Source organism: Bufo bufo, chromosome 5 (assembly GCF_905171765.1).
Source record: "Bufo bufo chromosome 5, aBufBuf1.1, whole genome shotgun sequence".
Classification (NCBI taxonomy): domain Eukaryota; kingdom Metazoa; phylum Chordata; class Amphibia; order Anura; family Bufonidae; genus Bufo; species Bufo bufo.
Window position 1 is genome coordinate 160,683,268 of NC_053393.1, and position 21,545 is coordinate 160,704,812.

General features: G+C 46.1%; 1 protein-coding gene across 1 annotated transcript in view; it reads left to right on the top strand.

The window, feature by feature from the left end:
• Positions 1-13,545, top strand: part of USP14 (ubiquitin specific peptidase 14) — a 36,511-nt gene extending 22,966 nt beyond the window's left edge. The window contains exons 9-16 of the mRNA XM_040431791.1: positions 1,770-1,849; positions 2,098-2,212; positions 4,183-4,248; positions 8,014-8,106; positions 8,601-8,729; positions 10,509-10,563; positions 11,876-11,983; positions 12,851-13,545. Coding sequence (XP_040287725.1) covers positions 1,770-1,849; positions 2,098-2,212; positions 4,183-4,248; positions 8,014-8,106; positions 8,601-8,729; positions 10,509-10,563; positions 11,876-11,983; positions 12,851-13,002 — 798 coding nt within the window. The 3' untranslated portion in view covers positions 13,003-13,545. The remainder of the gene's footprint in view (positions 1-1,769; positions 1,850-2,097; positions 2,213-4,182; positions 4,249-8,013; positions 8,107-8,600; positions 8,730-10,508; positions 10,564-11,875; positions 11,984-12,850) is intronic.
• The last annotated feature ends 8,000 nt before the right edge of the window (positions 13,546-21,545 follow it).

Here is a 21,545-nt window from a genome sequence, read left to right on the forward strand (position 1 = left end):
CTCTGCGGATGGCACTGTTATGGGGGGGCTCTGCGGATGGCACTGTTATGGGGGGGCTCTGCGGATGGCACTGTTATGATGGGGGGGCTCTGCGGATGGCACTGTTATGATGGGGGGGCTCTGCGGATGGCACTGTTATGATGGGGGGGCTCTGCGGATGGCACTGTTATGGTGGGGGGGATCTGCGGATGGCACTGTTATGGTGGGGGGGATCTGCGGATGGCACTGCTATGGTGGGGGGGATCTGCGGATGGCACTGCTATGGTGGGGGGGATCTGCGGATGACACATATATAGCACATATATAGCATTTTGTGCTTCGTGCCATCCACAGATAAGTGTCCCTGCAGTGTGAATGACCCCCAATACAGGGGCTGGAGGCCGGCACCTGGATTAGGAATGACAGCGGGGACCAGTGCAGTCCCTGTATTCTAATGCACCGGCCCCGCTCACTGTTGTATAATCTTATCTAACCTGTAGGCATTGTTAAAATATAATAATCATGTGATATCCAGCTGTATTACTTACAACTAAGTTCCGTAACGGGGAGGAGGCAGGGCGGGCGGGCGATGTGTCACTCACTACATCACGCGCCCGCGCCGCCTGCTCCATTCATAAAGTGGGCGGCGTAGGTGCATGACGTAGTGAGTGACGCGCCTCCTGGCCTGCCTCCTTCCTTCTCTCTGCTATGGAACTTGTTGTAAGTATTACAGTTGGTTTACACATGATTATTATAATTTAACAATGCCAACAGGTTAGATAAGATTATACAACAGTGAGCGGGGCCGGTGCATTAGAATATATGGACTGCACTAGTCCCCGCTGTCATTACTAATCCAGATGCCAGCCCCTCCTCCCTCAGTTGATACATCCGCTGACCGCGCTGTGCGGCGGACGTGTAAGTAATCGCAGCATTTTTAGGTCGGCCATATCGCAATCGTCGATTTTATCGCGATACGATTGCTTTGGCGATATATCGTGCAGGCCTAGCTTGTATATGCACAGTTAATAAAAGCTATGACCTCTGAACAGGTAAGAAATAGCGTTCTGCAGGGGAGTATCCCCACGTGACTACATTCTACCTTGGGAGTGTCCCCACGTGGCTGCATTCTACCTTGGGAGTGTCCCCACGTGGCTGCATTCTGCCTTGGGAGTGTCCCCACGTGGCTGCATTCTGCCTTGGGAGTGTCCCCACGTGGCTGCATTCTGCCTTGGGAGTGTCCCCACGTGGCTGCATTCTGCCTTGGGAGTGTCCCCACGTGGCTGCATTCTGCCTTGGGAGTGTCCCCACGTGGCTGCATTCTGCCTTGGGAGTGTCCCCACGTGGCTGCATTCTGCCTTGGGAGTGTCCCCACGTGGCTGCATTCTGCCTTGGGAGTGTCCCCACGTGGCTGCATTCTGCCTTGGGAGTGTCCCCACGTGGCTGCATTCTGCCTTGGGAGTGTCCCCACGTGGCGGCATTCTGCCTTGGGAGTGTCCCCACGTGGCGGCATTCTGCCTTGGGAGTGTCCCCACGTGGCGGCATTCTGCCTTGGGAGTGTCCCCACGTGGCGGCATTCTGCCTTGGGAGTGTCCCCACGTGGCGGCATTCTGCCTTGGGAGTGTCCCCACGTGGCGGCATTCTGCCTTGGGAGTGTCCCCACGTGGCGGCATTCTGCCTTGGGAGTGTCCCCACGTGGCGGCATTCTGCCTTGGGAGTGTCCCCACGTGGCGGCATTCTGCCTTGGGAGATGATTGGTTCAGTAACCCTTTTTATCTTCTTTTTTTCAGACTGATTCAGGAGCTGCTGCTGCTTCACCAAAGAAGAAGAGTTTTATTGACCAATATTTTGGCATTGAGTTTGAGTCAACGTATCCTTTTATAGGAAATGGAGCTGGGGATCTGAAAAAGATACTGTCTGAAATATTGGGTCATACGTTGGGGTCATGGGAATCATTTTATTAAAATATGCAGCACCAAATGTGCTCTTTGGTATGATCCATACCATACAAATCCAGTTGCCCATCTGCTATTGCTGCACTTCTGTCTCAGCCCACATTAACCACGTTGTGCTCATCCTCCCTGCTAGCTATCCTTTTTTCCTTAATGATGCATAAAGCATGAAATGTACTGAATCTGAAGAGGAGGAAGTCACAAAAAGCAAAGAAAATCAACTCCAGCTCAGCTGCTTCATAAACCAAGAAGTGAAATATCTGTTCACAGGCCTCAAACTGGTGAGAGACGCCATTATAGATTAGTGACCGCATAGAGGCGGTTATATACCCATTAGATAGTTCCTGACCAAATTCTTGTTCAACGAACATCCATTTCCCCATATACGCGAATGCATTGTTTCATGTGCTCTGAATGGCGAGAGCACGGCATTCTCCGTTGAGAACAAAGTATCAAGCATATTGAAATTGAACATATCTGACCCTATTTCCCCTGCCATCCAGAGAGATATGGAATGCCGCCATACGCATTAGATGATCAGCTGGTCTTACTGAAATAGGCGTGTTTCGCTGACACTCATCTAATATGTGTGGCCATCTTCAGTTTTTTTATGAAATACCTATGCCCTTGTCATTTATTACTGACCTATGAAGGACGTATAAAGCAGTTCTTAGTATACTTTTCTGATCTGATTCACTCTATGAGCAGATGGCCAGCTGAATAAGTCATATAATGTAATAAAATATTAGAATTCTAAAAGCCATGTAAACCAATAAATTATACAAAGATCTTTATTGAATCAATACCAGTAAAATACATACACTTGACGAAGCTCCACACAAAAAATGGAAGAGAAAACAGGGACACCTGGTGGACTAAAGGTGTAACCGCACCCACCTCCTGATTAAAGGGGTTCCCCAAGACTTTGACTGAAGACCTGTCCTCTCGGTATCTGATTGGTGGGGATCCCCACTGATCCACTGTTTGAGAAGGCACCGGTTCTCCTGTGAGCGCCGCGGCCTTCTCACAACGTTTCCTAGGCCAGTGACATACACGTTCATTGGTCACATGGCCTAGGAGCAGCTCACACCAATTGAAGTCAATGGGGCTGAGCGTAATACCGAGCACAGCTGCTGTATGATGTACGGGGCTGTGCTTGGTAAGCACAGAGAAGGCCACGGAGCTCACAAGAGCATTGGTGCCTTATCAAACAGCTGATCGGAGTTCCCAGGCATCGGACCCCCACCGAGCAGTTATAAAGTCTTGGAAAACCCTTTTAACATGTCAAGAAAATTACATATTAAAAAAAAAAAAATGCTCAAAGGCCTCCTAAATGGTGCAACACACATCCGAAGCGGAGAATTCCGCTAATCCCATCAAACTAGGAGGAAACCTCATGTTCTACAAAATCAAAGTGCAGCTAATAAGACCTAATACCAGGATAAAGGATGCAGGCTACCAGTAGCGTCCCACTCCCAACTTGTTTCGCCGTTCGTCCACGGATGCAAGTTATTATTTAATTTCTCTTAAATGCTGCATGATTTTAGGACTGTTATATTAGAATCTGATATGGATGACCTATCCTGAGGAAAGGTAATTCATATTAAAGGCCTGGAAAACCCCTTTCACACCTTCCTCTTCTAAAAGCCAGGAATTGTGTGGTTTATCTGTAGTTAATACTGGCACCCCATATCTCCAGGAGCCCTGCAAGATGGCAGGGGTTGTCTCGCTTCAGCAAATGGCATTTATCAGGTAGAGAAAGTTACCACAAGGCACTTACTAATGTATTGTGAATGTCCATACTGCTTCCTTTGCTGGCCGGATTCATTTTTCCATCACATTATACACTGCTCATATCCAGAGATTATGGCCACCGCTGAAGATCAGATACAAGGTGGCAAGTACGGGAGCTGCTGTGCATGCATGCCTATGTGCGCTCCCACAGTCCTGGCCACCAGACAGGCTAGGGCTTTTTCCCATAGTATGTAAGCACGACCACCACTGCTGGATTGCAGGGTGGTCTGTAACCTTGGAAACGAGCAGTGTATAATGTGATGGAAAAATGAATCCAGCCAGCAAAGGAAGCAGTATGGACAATCACAATACATTAGTAAGTGCCTTGTATTAACGTTCTCTACATGATAAATGCAGTTTGCACAAGTGACACAACCCCTTTAATGGATTATTCGGTACATGCGGTTATGGTTCTCTGCTGGATAAGGTCCATAAAATCTGTTTTAATATTTTCCAGCGCCTTCAAGAAGAAATCACCAAGCATTCACCATCATTACAAAGAAATGCTTTATATAACAAAACCGTAAGTATAGAAATCTGTGGGAATGCAGTGAACGCATAGAAATCAGGTCTGCATACATATGGCAGGGTTATTTTGTAGTTGCTCTTTTATGACTTCCTAATAGAAATCCCTATACTTAGAGGAATGAGCAACATCCAACGCAATTTTTTTTTATTTTGCAATACACATCTTCAGGTCTCTGACCTCGCATCAATTCATAAAGAAAGGTACAGATAGCACACAACTTCATGCAAAAAGTAAGCGGACTATTAAGGTCATGCAACATTTCACCTTAGCAGCCTTTGACCTAGTTCACACTTCAGTGATTTCCATCAGTGGTTGTGAGCCAAAACCAGGTGTGGGTCAAAAAACAGAACAGGAGCAAATAATTTTATTATACCTTATGTCTGTGTAGTTTCCCCTTCTGGTTTTGGCTCGTGATCACTGACAAAATCACTGAACTGTCAACTAGACCTTTCTGAAGAGTAACCCCTTGTTTTAGAAAGGCCAAAATGTTGCACGGCCGGAAAAACTAGATTTTTGTACGCACTGTAAAATCTGTTTCTCTTCCGTTCATTGGCGAACACAGGCATTGACGCAAGTTATTTGCCCACTCCCCAATAGCCTTGCTCACCCATGTAGAGGCAAACGCCAGCTGCAGCGCTGTGCCCACTGCTTTAAAGGCAGATTTTGCAAATGCTTCTAGCTTCTTATCTTTGATATCAGAAAAAGAAGCCCCATCCGCCATTTGCAAGGTAGTATATTTAGCCAAGTGGGAAACTGGCGGGTCCACTATAGGTCCGGAAAAGGATATTCAACCGTTTTGGCAGCAAGAAATGTTTAGCAGGGAAATTCCACTCCTTGGTGAGAGAGAGGAATCAAACTCCTGGTGGCTGGGGAAACATTTGTGCGAAAACCTGGACTTCCTAAAGGAAACACGCGCTGGCAGATGAAGGAGCTCAACCTGCAACGTCAATAACTGCCGTAATTAAATTGTCTACCGTGGAGGATAGTTTGGGCGACTGACCCTCCGGTGAGACAACATCCTCATCTGACCCTCTCTCCTCGGAAAATGCCTCTTCAACTGAGGACTTGTCTGAGTGAGACTCTCTAGCAGGAGGAGGAGAGGCCGAAGACACGGGAGACACAGAACCCCTTTTGGGTGAGGAAATTCTGGCCCGTTTTGTGTGGTGACCGCGATGGGCACGAGCCCCATGATTCCCAGAGTCGGACCGGTCAGAGGACTGCCTTGCCGACAAATGCCCCAATGTATCCACAATAGCTTTGTTGGTATTGGAGACATCCTGTACCACCCTAGACAGGTAACGCGCCCATTCCGGTTCTTCCATAGCTTGGCCAGCGGGAAGCAATGGGTCTGAAGCCGAGCTGCAGCACACTCAAAGCCGAGGGAGTCTGACTGAGGGGATGGAAATTTTGCGCGACATGATGCGCAGGCAAAATGACTCGCCAACGGGACCGCCTGCTTTTGGGACCTGGGGCCTGGGTTCAGACATAATGACACCCCTGTCACCCCAATGAGGCAAATGGGAAGGTTAGGCCCTGCAAGAAGGGACAAACACTTATCCAGCCTGTGTCCCTCCAAACGCCAGTCAGACCCTCATTTCCCGCCAGGAGCTTTAAAAAAATCCGGAAGTGGGCGGAGCCCACCCACTGCTCTGCCGCTGACGTGGGGGCAAGGCGAACACAAGCTCCGACCCCCTAAAATGCTTCTGGTTCCAGCGCCCGTCCATCCTCCCAACCCACTCCCCTCTCGCTCTCGGGCCACGCCGGCATACCCGGCCACTGCAGGGAAGCCTACAGTCGCAGGCCGCACAGAAACCGGGGGCCTCAAATAATAATGGACCCGGCTGCCCCAGAACAAAGCAGACACGCTGACATAAAAAAACGATGCCTTATCAGGACAACCCCACCCCCTTCTCTCCCGGTGCGCTCCAGAGGACGCCGTCAGCCTGGGAAGCTGTAGCAGACACGCGGTGTGTACAAAGAAAGCAGCCACCCCCTTGCTTCAACAGCATCCCAGGTATGTTAACCCTTAAAGGAGATTGCTGCCCAAGTCCACACATGGGGAGGAGGGAATACTGGAGGTAGGGTGGAGGGAACACTGCTCCTACTCACCTGTCCGAAATCTTCTGTCCCCCGGATCACCACCTTTTGGTGTGCGGCCCCTTGGTGAGGGACGCTACACCGGAACAGAGGGGACTTTCGCTGGGGCGGCCGTGGTGATGCGCTTTCTGGCAGGAGACAGAGGTTTTTAAAGGGACCTCTGTTCCTCCTTTTCTTCTAGAAAGCGGGAACGAGCAGGGGGTTTGGGTGACCCCCCTTGGTCTCCCGTCTCCTGGGTGGGAGTGAAGGCAGTTTTTACCCGGACTGCCTGAAGCTTCCCGCTAGAAAAAGAGACAAAATTAGTAAATCAGCAGACCTGCAACGCAGGAAGTTCTGCCTCCTACAGACACTAAGCTAAAACTGATTAGCTTGGTCCCTGCAGGAAGGTATAGCTGAAGAGGGAGGAGCTCACACCTTGTGTGCTTAGTGTCCGCCTCCTAGCGGCAACAGCTATACCCATGGTCAATGCCTGTGTCCCCCAATGAGACGGATGAGAAAGTCCACTTACTTTGTGCATGAAGAAGTGTGCTGTCTGTATCCCCGTTATTAACTGATTTTGTGGTTGAGATAGGTAATGTAGATTATGAGCCTGGTTTAGGCGACAGGGACTGATATGAGTGAGCTCTCTATACAGTGGAAGTATCTTAGTGCTGAAAAATTATTATTTTTTCCTTCTGACTATATTTTTGCACCATACAGTGTCATAATTTCAATGAAGACAGAGCACGCAACTACTGGGGGGACCTGGTGCTGAACGCCTCTTCCCAACACAAAAACACTGTATTAATAATAATTATATTACTGTAATAATTACTGTATTATAATGCAGCCGCAACTAGTGGGAGCTCAGTGCAAATAATGGTGGAAGCAGAGACTTTTTGGTAATACCTTATCTGAAGGGAATCAGTCATTTACAGATGTATGGGGAAGATTTATCAGTGTATTTATGCCAGTTGTCTGGTGTAAATACATTGGGCAATATGGTGGAAGTTGAATAAAGTGGGTGAGGCCGAGAGCGACTTTCGTTCATTACAATTTTTTTACATTTCTTCTGCTTAATTAAAAAAATAAAAATGTTACCATTGTGCCTTGCGTTCTGCGTGCCCTGGGAGTGATTGACACACATGTAACTGGATGGGGTTAGAGGGCCTACACGAAGTTTTGCTATGGGGCCCTACATGTATGCCCCTGGTATTGTATATGACAATTTAAAGGGGTTTTCTTGTTTACAAGAACCTATCAAGGGAATAAATGTTGGCAGTTGCCCTAATCTATTAGCCATAAGGGAAAACTGCTTCAAAGTGTGTCTCTCATTCTGAAGGATCTGTGATCTCCATGCTTTGTACAGATAACTCATTGATTTCAGTGGCTACTGTGTTGAAGGCCTCATTTTCACTGCGGTGGCTCTGCAGAGTGTGTAAACTTGCTGCAAGCTTCCCCCACAAGCTTATCTGAGGTTCCCAGCTTTGGGACACCTTGCCAGCAATGTATTGTAATTCTCTGTAGGCTGGTTTCAGATGATTGCATTACAGCTGCAGTTTAATGTAGACCACGAGATCCTCATTGATGGACAGTTTTATTTAGGTACATCTGATAAGAAGCAGAAGTTCTTGATCTTGCCTTTGTAACTCTTTTCACCCCTTTGTGCTTTCACCACTACAGTCCAAGATAAGCCGTTCGCCGGCCTACGTGACGATCCAGATGGTGCGTTTCTTTTATAAAGAAAAAGAGTCTGTGAATGCCAAAGTTCTTAAGGTATGTGTGTTTCCATGGCTTATAAAGTTTTCAAAGGGGTTTTCTGAGATTTTTTTTAACTAGCGACCTGTCCTACCCGTAACCCCCGCCGATCAGCTATTTGAGAAGGCATGGGCATTTGCAGTAGCGCTGCGGCCTTCTCGCAGCTTTGCCTAAGCCATTGAGGTGAATGGGGCTGAGATGTGATACAATGCATGGCGCTACTGCAAGCAACTGATCAGCGGGGGTCCTGGGTGTCAGACCCCCACTGATCAGATACTGATGACCTATCGAGAGGATAGGTCATCAGTATAAAAGTCTTGGAAAACTTCTTCAATGAAATGTATCACACTAGACATTAGAGATTACTAGAAAATTGCGTTTCATCTGAGCTAATTTTATATGGAACTAGATACCAGTCATTAGTGGTATTGAACCGAAACAAGGCGAGAAAATACCAATGATTCAATCTGATCTCTTGGAACCAATCTAAATGTTTTACTTTTTCTACACAGGACGTCAAATTTCCTCTCATGTTGGATATATTTGAGTTATGCACACCGGAGCTGCAGGAAAAAATGGCCTCTTACCGATCTAAATTTAAGGATCTAGAGGATAAGAAAGGTTCAGGACAGCCACCTAAAGTAAGTAGGAAATCCGATAAATCCAAGGAGTCATACTCCTTCACAAATGAATGGCCAGATGTCTCCAATAAGAGAAGAATAGTTCACGGTGGCCAGGGCCGTCTTTAATATTGATTGGACCCTGGGCAAAAATTTACGTGGGCCCCCTGGATCCCGCCTTCCCACACCTTAGCAGGCAATCACGCCCTCCACCACAACACACACACAAAAAATCCACACATCTGGTAAAGTACAGTGAATGACTGTAAATACTTCTAGTTCTGAAGACTCCAGCTGCTCAGGATCAGTGCTCTGGGCAGCTGGGCTCAGGCTGGAAGTGGGCACCGCTCTGCAGGAAGGAGACCAGGGCTCGGCTCACCCTAGTGTTACAGTGCACTCCACAGTATGCAGTATAGCACCCTATAGTATACAGCAACCCACAGTATGCAGTATAGCACCCTATAGTATACAGCACCACACAGTATGCAGTATAGCACCCCACACTATACAGTACCCCACAGTATATAGTAGAGCAGTATAGCAGTCCACAGTATACAGCACCCCACAGTATACAACACCTCACAGTATACAGTATAGCACCTCACCGTATACAGCACCCCACACTTTACACGATACAGCACCCCACACTATACACGATACAGCACCCCACACTATACACGATACAGCACCCCACACTATACACGATACAGCACCCCACACTATACACGATACAGCACCCCACACTATACAGCCCCCCACACTATACAGTACAGCAGTATAGCACTCCACAATATTCGCCCCCCACACTATACAGGCCCCACACTATACAGGCGCGCCCCCCCCCCCCCCCCCACACACTATACAGCCCCCCCCCACACAGTATACAGCCCCCCCCACACAGTATACAGCCCCCCCACACAGTATACAGCCCCCCCATAGTATACAGCCCCCCACAGTATACAGCACCCCACTATACAGTAGTGTACAGTATATTAGCATATCAGCCCCTGTCACCTTTTTCTGATGTAATCTTCACAAAAAAAGCTCCACAGTTAAGGCAAACTTCTCCTGCAAACACTCCTGATAGGACATTGATGACCTCCATAGCCATGTGACCAGTAATATTGCTAGGTTACTGGTCACATGGTGATGTCATCTAAGGTCCTAGATCACAGCTAAGGTCCTAGATCACAGCTGACAGCCTGACACCCGGGGCAGTGGCTAGCAGAACTCAACAGGCAGCTTCCTTGGGCCCCCCAGGAGCAACTGGGCCCGGGGCAGCTGCCCCTTTTGCCCCTTGGTAAAGACGGCCCTGACGGTGGCTGACAGAAATTCAGATATTGCTGCTGAAGGTAGTGATTGTGCCCTAGATTGTACACTTGGGCAGCATGCCCACACAGCAGTTGTGGATTCACAGGGCACAATCTGCACAATAAATCTTCATTTAAAGCACAGTGAATGTGAACTACATGTGGATGGGGTTTAACATAACCTCAAGCACATGAAAGCAGATTTGCTATGCATTGGATGAAATCTACTGCATGAGGGCCCGGCCAAGTTGCTGACTTCAGTGATTCAGCGACCACGAAGTGTAGAGCAGATTATGGACATGGAATAGCCAGCACAATTGCTGTAAATGGCAGGACAAATTCCAGGAGCCCAGCAGTGCCCAGGTTTTTGGGTAATTTTCATTTGATATCTGTCGTGGCTAGTCTGGCTGCCCCCTAAGGCCTACAGTATTGTGACCATATGTGTATTATATGTAGCGCTAATGCTGATACGTATTTTTCTTGATGTTAGGTAAGTCAAGCTGCACAAAAAGAAGTCAAGTATGACCCATTTTCATTTCCAGATGGTAAGTCTATAGCACTCTACGTTTATTATCAGTGGTGAAATCACAAAGTAAGTTGATATATGGCACAGGAAAAAGGTAATCGGTTTGAGAGATGCTTGATTATAATTTTTTTTTATTGCCGTCTATAAAACGAGCACAAGTTCATCAGTTAATATCGTTTAGTAAATTGGGAAGTGTAGATGTCTATTGTCATATTTTTTCTGTTTCCTATGCAAGTCCATTGTGGGAACAGTCATTTTAATGTTGTAAATGTCCATACTTAGTGCAATATTTCGGAGTGTCTAATACAGAGCAACCTCTCCATTCAGTCACGCAGCATTGCCCTGTGCACGGAGCTGCCAGTTGTTTGCCTAGTCTCATGCATCCGCTCTTATTGTATAGAAGCAGTCGCTATTACTTCCATGTCACAATGACTGCTACCGCATATTACACGAAGACAACCACTCCCATGTTCCAATCACTACTACATATGTGACAATAACTGCTACCACTCAAAAAAACTTCCACAGTGTCTACTACACGTATCTCCCATTGAATGCTGCCACTCATTGCATATGGACTATCACTTTCATGTGTATTGGTCCTACACCAGGGATCCACAACCTCCGGCACGTCAGCTGTTCGGAAACTACAACTCCCAGAATTCTCCTTTAACTTTATATGGGAGTTACAAGAGCAGACCAGTAAGAGTGCATGCTGGGCATGCCGAAGGTTGCTGATCCCTGTCCTGCACTATGAGAGGACAACTTGTATTTCACAGTGAGTTCTCTGAAACTTGCCCCCAGCACTATGGTAAGTCCACATGTGGGGGGAGAAAAATGTTTTACATCAGACTTTGTTATAGATTTCACTGTTTTCATTGCAAAGGGTGAAATCTGCTGTGCAAATCCACAGAAATAATTGACATGACTATTTAAAAATGTTAAAATCTCCTCCACTCTGCTGCTGCTGTCCTAAACTGCAGATTGTCTGCCAGCATAGCCAGACGGAAAATCTTTTAGTGTATTCGCTATATGTGCACATACTCTAAAGATTTGCCATTTCTCATTATCCTCCTTGTGTTCCTTGAAGAGCTTAGAAACCTGTGATAGATGGGCCCAGTGTATACCTCGTTTTCACCAGATATTTAAAAAAAAATCTAAAAAAATCAGTGCTTCATATTGAAGCAGTTATTTCAGCATTATGCAGTAATGTGATTCTCTGTGTACCGAGGTCTGCTGAAGTGTAGTAATGTCAGCATGTGTGTTAAACTTTGCTGTTTTTTTTTATCTGCTTTCCCTTAATTTCAATCCATTTTTGTCTGTTTTTGTAGATTTTGGTTCCAGCAATTGTGGTTACTATGAGCTGCAGGCAGTTCTTACTCATCAGGGAAGGTCAAGTTCTTCAGGACACTACGTTTCATGGGTCAGGCGGAAACACGGTACGTAGTTCTGTTTCATATGGCAACATTTAAAGGTTTGGTGATATTGATGATCTATACTCAGGATAGGTCATCAGTATCAGATCGGTGGGGTGTCTGACTCTCCTCAGTTGTTTAGTGGGGCTGTGCTGTTGGAGCTGCGTCCTCTTCAGGGTTTACCTGCATGGCGCCTACATTGCAGTGGAGATGTAGTGTAATAACAATTTCCTGTCCTATTTACTTGAATTGGACGTACAGTTGCAACAGTTTTAATTGCACTGCATCACCAGTACAATGTAGATGGATTGCGGTGTGGACGGCGTAAACATTGAAAAGGACACCGCTGTCGCACTAGTGCCACAGCCTCTTCAAACAGCTGATCGGCTATCCTGAGGACTGGAATACCCCTTTTAATAGAACTGTGGTGTTTTGCTTTTTAAGGCTATGTGCACTCATGAGCCAAAAATAATTTTTTTAATTGGTCTTTATTAAAAAAAGTGGAGTGCTTTTCTCTGTACAGAGCTGAGATGCTCTACTAGCTGAATCTGAATCTTCTCTTTGCTCTATCAGACAGGGAGCTGACAAGCTCCTTATCTCTGGTCTCTGACATTATAAACACTCATAGCTCAGTTCTTATCTTACTGATAATGTGGCTTAAATAAGTATTTCTGACCTCTTAGTAAATTGGAGATAAGGAGTATTAGATGACTCGCACAAAGTGAAAGTAGGATGCACACAGCTAGAAAAACTTTGACAGAACGGCTTATGATGCGAGTAATCATAAAGCTATATAGACCTGTATGGGTGTTGGTTCAATCCCCCATAATGACCTCTAATGCCATTGCATGCTGTTCTGTCTATACCCTCTCATTCTTTTCTCCCTTTTAGATGAGTGGATTAAATTTGATGATGACAAAGTGAGCATTGTATCTCCAGAAGATATACTGAGGTTGTCAGGAGGAGGAGACTGGCATATAGCATACGTTCTTCTATATGGACCCAGGCGAATCGAAGCTACTGAGGAGGAAGCCGAACAATAATGACATTTGTCTTTTTTAGTCATTTTTTTTTTCTTAGGTGTGAAATAAATGTTCTACGATTAGAATCGCCTACCTGATCCAGATATAATTTTTTTTATATTTTAGAGGAAAGTGTGAATTGTATAGTTCAATTCACCTTTGTGCACAAACTGATTATCCTCATTATTTCTATTTGGAGAGCTGTAAAGCTAATGCAACCTTTACCTGTTGTCTTAACCAAATTTTAGAATTGGAGTGATAAAATGACTAAGTGACCAGCCACTGCCTGGTGGAGCTAAAACTATTTTTTTACTCGTTAACAAATTGACAATATTTATTGCACACCTACATCATTCATTGTTCCTATTGCATGGTTTACACCACAGTACTTGCCATCGCCTTATCTGACAGTTCCGCCAGGAGGGAGGAAGGATACGTGATGCCTCATTGTAACAGTGCTGCTTCCCATAACTTAAGACCTGGCCACAATCATGTGTCCAGTTTCATCTGGTCCAGACCAATGTTGGCGTTTTTGGTGAATTCAGATTAAAATTGTAATCAGTTTCTGTCTATTGATTTTTATTTCCTCGTCGCTTCAAAGAAAATCAAACTAGGCGTAAAGGAGTCATAAGAAATGGGTTGGATATAGGGCAATTGTCATCCTGGAAGACATACAGCAAGAATAATAGCTTAAAATGTTACTTTGTATATACTACGACTCATACCAGCAATCAGATTTACATTTCCTTATATACGAGACATGTTTTTATTTTTAATTTTTAGCAGTCTAGTGACACGGAGGAGGGGATATTTACAATCGCACATGAGTTTTTACTGTTAGTATGCTGGGCAGAAAAAGGGACTTCAGTTTACAGGGTTTCCTTGAAGAATGATCTCAGGATATAGTTAAAAGATCGTTTCTTTATTGTTAATTCTGTAATGCATTTTGGGACCGGGATAAGTATGTGTGGAAAAGTGTTTCTACTTGTCATATAAACTTGTGTATTTATAAAATGGATTCATTATTTTTCGCTCGTATCATTGGGGGACACAGGACCGTGGGGACACAGGACCGTGGGTATAGCTGTTTGCTGCCACTAGGAGGCGACACTAGGCTGAAAAGTGATAACTCCTCCCCTGCAGGCTATACCCCCTCCAGCCTGGAGAGAGCATATCAGTTTTTAGCTTAGTGTCGTAGGAGGCAGACCTCCCTGCTTAGCAGGGTGGCCTTTTTTGATTTTCTTAATTTTGTTATTTTTCACAGATTTCATGGATGGGGCACAGGCACGCTTGCGTCCCTGTCTCCCTGGGAGGCTGGCCGGTGTTGATTGTTCCACCGCCCTGCCTCCCCCAAGAAGACAAAGCGGACCAGGGCAGCCTCGCTCCCCTGCTTCCCACCAGCAAGAGGGACACCTCCTCTCCAGCCCTTCTCTGCACGGACCCCTGATGCCTGGTGCCAGCGGTCGTGGGGTGTCCCTGCTGGTACAAGACTAAGGGTGAAGAACACAGATGAAGACAGGTGAGTATACTGTCCCTCTCTGTCCCCCTCTCACCATGGCCCTTTCTTATGGAGGCTGCGAGTCCTCCACCAGTCACCGCATATCTCCTCAGAAATCGGATAATGAAGGGGTTAATCCCGAACCGGCGGCATTATTCTTCCTCCCTACCCCCCTCCGATCTAACATATCGGGCAGGGGACATTTAGAAACTGACGCCGCTGCACTCCATTCAATGCCCCCTTTCCTCAGACCGACCGGGTGGGCTCCCCGGTCGGCCAGGCACCGCGCCTTTAGCAGGTATGATCTTGGACGCCTGCTAGTGCCGATTGGGGTACCTCAGTTTCCCGACGGCGGAGCACAGATCCCAGTCGGCCAGGCACCACAAAATCTAGGCCCCGGTTTCATTCGGGCCTTCCGATTCTTCCCGGCCACGCTGTTTTTTCTCCCGGCCCACGTGGGTGGGTTTCCATGGCCTCATTCATTGCACCGCCAGGTACCGCTGTGTTCGGCTGGCGGTGGGTCCCATGTGAAACTTTAGTTCCCGGCTTTGCAGCGTTCTAGGCCGCAACTTCACCTCAGGTACGGAGGGGCGGGTCCATATTCTGGCGCGAATTTTCCGCAGGAGCCAGCTGGCTCCGCCCTGGCCCTTGGACATTAACCCTTCCTACTTCCTACCCTGCCACTTGAATCCGGTGACCAGATTACCCTTACCCTAGGTCTCTTATCTGCAGGCACAATGTGCCTTAATATTGCAGTATACAGCCTTTCTTCCTCCTTGTCCATTTTAAGGTTAGGTCCTCACCTCAATAATAATAAAATATATATATATATATATATATATATATATAATTTTTTTTTTTTTGTTCTTTTTAAATAAAAAAGTGCGCCCATACAGGTCCTGCCCTCCTCACAGACCGAGCTCTATGCCCAGGGCCTGTTCCCAATCCCGGACAGTGGAGAATTTCTCACAGTTCCTAACCCACCCTCCGGGGCCGTTGCTAATGCTCCAACTGTGCAAATCCAGTGGAGTTCATCTGACCTTACGGGCAGCTTGGTTGATAGTGCTTCACTCGGACAAAGCCAGTGGAGTACATATGAAAGGTCCCCAATCGCCCTCGGAGCCATATCAACCAAACGGCCTCAAACTGTGCAATTCCAGTGGAGTACATCTGAAGGATTCCCAATCCGCCCTCCGGGCCGTTTGGTTGGTAATGATCCACTTGCAAAAATTCAGTGGAGTATATCTAAAGGTTTCCCAATCCGCCCTCTGAGGACGTTTGATTGATAGGGCTCCACTGGCACAAGCCGGTGCAGGACAACTGAAATTTTCAAGACCTCTGGAAATTCCCAATCCACCCTCCTGGGTCGTTTGGTTGATAATTCTCCGTCCGCGCAATCCAGTAAGTGGACCTTTAGGCGTTCCATTCCACCCCCGGGGTAGTTTGGTTGATTTATCATTGCCATCGCGGCCTGCAACAGCCTTGGGCTAGAGGCTGAGAGGTGGAACTGTGCACGAGCGGGCCAGAGCAGGTCATATTTCCTCCTGGCTCACCTTCTCACTCCCTCCCTAGGATCACGCAACCCCCCCCCCCCCCTTTTTTTGGAGGGGTCAGTGCTGGGGGGGGGGGGGGGGGTTCAGTTATTCAGACTCTGACATGAATCCTGCTCAATCTTCCAAGATTACGGTACTGGTGTATGCATTACCCCCTTCCTTAGGCGGTATTTGCGCTACTACTGGTTACAGTACTTACCTTTTATTTCCTTCCTTTGGTGGACTGACCGCGCTAGCACTGGCCTCAATGCCAGCCATAGGCGTTCCCAGCTCTGTAGGTGGCGGAATGGCAGTTCCACTGGACACGGTACTGTCGGTATGTATTAGTCTCTTGTACGTGTAGCATTATGGCATTCTCACTGCATTGTCTCCTTACTTGGGTAAAGTAATGTACACTTCCCGCCAGGTACTGAGCATGTTCCTGAGGTATGTGTTGCCCCCTTCGATAGGTGAGGTACTTGCACTACTTCGTGTTACAGTACTTGCTGAATACGTTACTCCCTGTAATAGGTTGAGTGATTGCTCTGCCACTGAGTGCAGTGCTTACCGTACGCATTCCCCCCTCCATAGGTGAGGTAATTACATTTCTGTGGATTGTGTTTCTGGCTATCATGCTACCCCCTTCCTTAACCAGAGGATCGCACTACCACTGGATGCTACCCCATCAGTAATTTGCCATCACATGCTTTCTGTGGCATGACCCTCTACTAGTAACTTTACGGGGGAATCGTTAGCATTTTTTTTTTGCATGCTTTGATTTAGCATGCAAAATTTTTTACATGTCACTAGATGCCTGGCTTCTTTCAAAGTGGTCCGTGTCGACAGTCGGTACTTTTTGTACCTGGTACTCTCCTTCTAGTGGCATATGAATACGGCCACGGGGTTCTATGGCTACTTCCAGATCGTATCTTTCTGTTCTTCCGGCACGTGTTAGGGGCACGAAAATGTCGACCTTTGTGCTCTCAGGGGGGTCTCCCAGCAACACTTATGTGTTCTAGAGACCCCCATCCCCATGGGCATCCACTGTTCAGGTCAATCACATTTTCCAGAATGCTGTGTTTACAATCCAGCAAGCAGAGTATTCCATTGACTATGGATTCTTGTTCACTACTCTTCCTTATCTAGGTGAGGGTGTTATGCTAGCACTCTGCAGTGACCACTACAAGGGGCTTTTCCTTCGCATGGGAAGTCTTCACGCTATAGCTAGGTGATAGTAATCGCTGTAGTGGGGCAGCCCCTCAGGTAGGAGTTCTACCCTACCACTGCTTCGGCGGTTGCTCCTGTTCAGCGCCCTTTTCAGTTACGCTGGCATAGCATGCGGTAGCTCCTACTGCACAAGGGGTGTTTGCGTCACCATTACATGCTAGGGTTCCTGCTACACGGCTGTTCCATCAGGTGACGGATACTTTTGACACGGGAATCGGCGACCTCTATGGTGTGGCCTCCTCCTCCTCTGCTGGAGTATGGCGTTAGCTTTACTCTTGTGGCTTCCCTTGTATGGCCTCATCTTCAGACTAAGTATTACATTACCTATAGATTCTGTAGAGCGTCAGTCTCAGAGGCAATGGGCCTGTTGCTCTGGCAACTGTTGTCCTTCTGTCGTCAACTCAGGCATGGCGATGGCGTAATTGCCATTGCTGATCAGCACCTTCCTGCGAGTGCGTGCTACTTGGTAGCTTAGTCCCTGCGGCACTCGTCAACCACTAGGTTGCCGTTAGAAGCGGGACTTGGATTTTTAATGGTTGATGCCGTGACACAATCGGTGCTACCTCTCTTCTGATATGAATAATGTCTATGTCACACCAAGCCAATGGTGGCCATTCTTTCACGGCTCATTCCAGTGGTGGACTGAGAGTCTCCCATGATGGCTAGAGCGTGTGTCCGTCACGCCTTTTCACCACTATTAAGGATTTCGTCCCTGGGAGGGAACACACTTTTCCTTCCTTGTCCCTCCTCGAGCTGGATAACTGTTCGCCTTCTCCTCTGTCTGGCTGACCAGTTGCCATGGGTCATACGACTCTGGAAGCCCGTCTCCATTTTTTCCACGCACCCAGGGTTCCTCGGGTACGGTGGAGGTGTTGGACGTCGTATTCGCACTCCACCCGGCAAGAGTTTTTCTCTCATCTTTGTGCCACTCATCCGCCTTTTCCGGCAGGGTGGACACATTGTGAATTTAGGGTCACGGACGGGGCATCCCATCACCGATGTTGCTCTCATTGGCTTTGCCTTTACCTTTCTCCGAGGTATTGGTTCTTTGGCCTGCAGTGGGACATTCCCGGCTCAAACGGTTTTTTTTTTTCCTCTGTGGTTTCTCAAGCAGCTTTTCTCGCTGGAAGTCTCACCACAAGCCCCTACAGCTGTAGGGACATTGGTTTTCCAATATTCCGCTTCCTAGGGAGCGTTCTCATGGGCAGAGGAGGGTCCGGCGGATCTGGATTTTAGTTCTACTCCCACAGTTGCGGCCAGGAGCCAGCTTTTGGGTGGCGGTTTTCGGAGTTAATACGCCTTCTTGTTCATACCTTGTTTTTTCTTTTAGCAGGAACATAAGGCAGTGCTCCGCTCAGTATCCTCCTTCTTCGCAGGAGGTAGTCGCCCTTCCACGTCCCCGCAAGACATGGATTTCTCTTCTCTCTCCTGTCGGGTGGTAATAATTCAATTAAGAATTATTAATTATGGTCATAAAAATAATTAACCATAAAAAAAAAAAAAAAAAATTTATAAAATTTGTCATAAATTCTTAAAATCATGACCTGGTGAATTGTAGACAACCTAATTGATACAATTCACATCTGCGTCCGACTATTTCCTCAGATAAATAAGTTCTTTTTGACGTGAGATGACGTTAATGATAAAATGTAGTTCTACATTATACCATAATACACAGGTATTATAAAAATATGCAGATTTATTGGTTACAAGGTTATAAACATATATAAGTAAATAAACACAATGATACATGCTAATGAATATATATAGCGTTAATATAAAGCATTACAAGCTTAACAATACATGTGAGTGGAAATAACTTGTCACATTATAACCAAGCTATTATTAGGTTAGGATATCAAAGTAGGAACATAAGTCATATATATCACTTCTGTTCAGAGAAAACCCTCATGATATCAAGATGGGCATGTCTAATACTAGACATCAATATAGAATGCTAAATACATTCTGCCCCCCCCCAACCAACTACACATCACATGACTTCAAGATGGGCAAATCCACTCAAGGATATAACTTAGAAGAGATAACTGTATCCTTCCGCCCCATCCTGGACTATTTTCACACATATAACTTTGGTAAGACTATTAAGACAAATAACAGGGATCTAGAATTTTGCTAGACCATATCTTAAATGGGAAGGACTTGAAATAAGTCCTTCCTGTGGGAATCCATCACTTAGCTTGGCGAAGAATGTTCTATCAATATATATATATATATAATTATTTAATGCTTTGCTAGATTATGAGTCTAGATTCTTCTGCAGGTAGAATGAAGCCTCACAATATCCTAAGACTACATCTCAATATGGAGATGATCATTTAATTATTTATTTATTCGCCAATCTAGATGGTATAATTTCACCCACACTATCAAATTAGTCTTAATAAAATGAAATATCATTTTCTGTGTCTCTTACCAAGTCCTAGTAGGAATCTCACTTCTGCTCCTAGGAAAGCTGGGTGGTCCATCATAGCGCGTCTCATCATGGCTTTCATTTTGATAGACCCCTCTAGAGAGCTCCACTTCTCTTCTCTCTCTTTCCTTCCTCTCCTACCTTCTGTGTATGGCTTATGATCACAAACTTATCAGTTAGACACACCTTCCTAGTTTGGAACTTTCCAATCATTGTCGGATGGGCGTGACCATTGATAAAAAATGTGACATCATAGCCTCACCCAGAATGCACTTTTGCTACTGTTGTAATGTCACCTACTGATACCTAGGTGGCACTGCTGTATAAGCTATCTGCATCATAGTATAAAGGGTTAACTTATGTAAGTCTGAATATACATTTTGACCTTAGAAGCTTTAATTCAAAGCTATAGGGATTAATTCTGACACTTGTAGCAATTAGAGACAGACCTCTAGGCGTCTCTTTAAACGTTTCTCACACTGCTAATTTATGGCTCGTAAATGGCCGTGTTTTCTCCCAAATATATCATTACCTCCTCTTTCATACCAAAGATGTGATTAATTGTTACAAAACACACATCTTCACAGACACTCTTCTAATGAGAAATATATACAATATACTGGATACATGTTGTCTTCGTAACATATAACAATATAATATAAAGTAATATATATATATGTCCTACTGATTGTCTTATGTTAAGGACTAACTAAGGCTCAATAAATGAATACACTCATATTATATATTTTGCTTCATTAATAAATGCCTAATTGTATAGGAAATTATCACCAGCTGCATAGAGCTTATCTTTTTCTCCCGTCATAAATTTAAAAGTAGACAAGGAGGCCTCTTCTCAGACTGGTACATTCACCAGAAAAATAGCACTGAAGAGTATAAACCTTTGTGTGACCTTAATTTGGCCTACTCAAGACATACAAAATTGCAACTATAGTCGAGCATGGCTCTTATAGGCAATGAACATCCATCTTGACAATAATGAATTGGATATGAATGTATTTACTATGAAAATACACAACACTCCCTCGCATTCTTCAAACCGAGCTCTCTTCCAGCCATGTGATTTGGCCTCCGAGGTTTGCTTGTCCATGGCTAGCGCTTTCTGCTGTATGGGCTTTTACCAATCTGGTCCTGGAGGTCCTTGTCAAGGCTGACGGCCTCCAAGGGCTGTTTTTCCAGGTTCATCCGTTTAACAGCTACTCGGGCGTTCCGCTCCCGGGGTAAGGCATCACTCGCTGAGTCTTGGTCTACTCGACCAGCGGCCTGTGTTTCTCGGATTTATCGCCGTCATGCTTCAGCTTTCCGGTCGTAGAAGGCAGCAAGGTCTGGCAGGCGGCAGTGGGTTACGCGTCCTCGAGATCGTTTTTTCTCCATTGGAGTGTGATTTGTTTCCCTCCCCGTGGACTGCTTTAGGACGTCCCACGGTCCTGTATCCCCCAATGATACGAGCGAGAAAACTAGATTTTTGTGAACTCACCTGTAAAATCTCTTTCTCGCGTAGTTCATTGGGGGACACAGCTCCCACCCAGTGTTCTGTTTGCCGCAAATATTGGCGGTTGAAGGACCAGTATGGTCCTCAGTTCTGGTTCAATCCGGCTGACGATTGTCAGTTATTGGTTGTTTACTGTATGTTTTTTTTTTCTCCTACTCCTATTGCTTGGGCACAAACTGATATGCTCTCTCCAGGCTGGAGGGGGTATAGCCTGCAGGGGAGGAGTTATCACTTTTCAGCCTAGTGTTGCCTCCTAGTGGCAGCAAGCAGCTATACCCACGGTCCTGTGTCCCCCAATGAACTACGCGAGAAAGAGATTTTACAGGTGAGTTCACAAAAATCTCGTTATTACTATCAATGTTT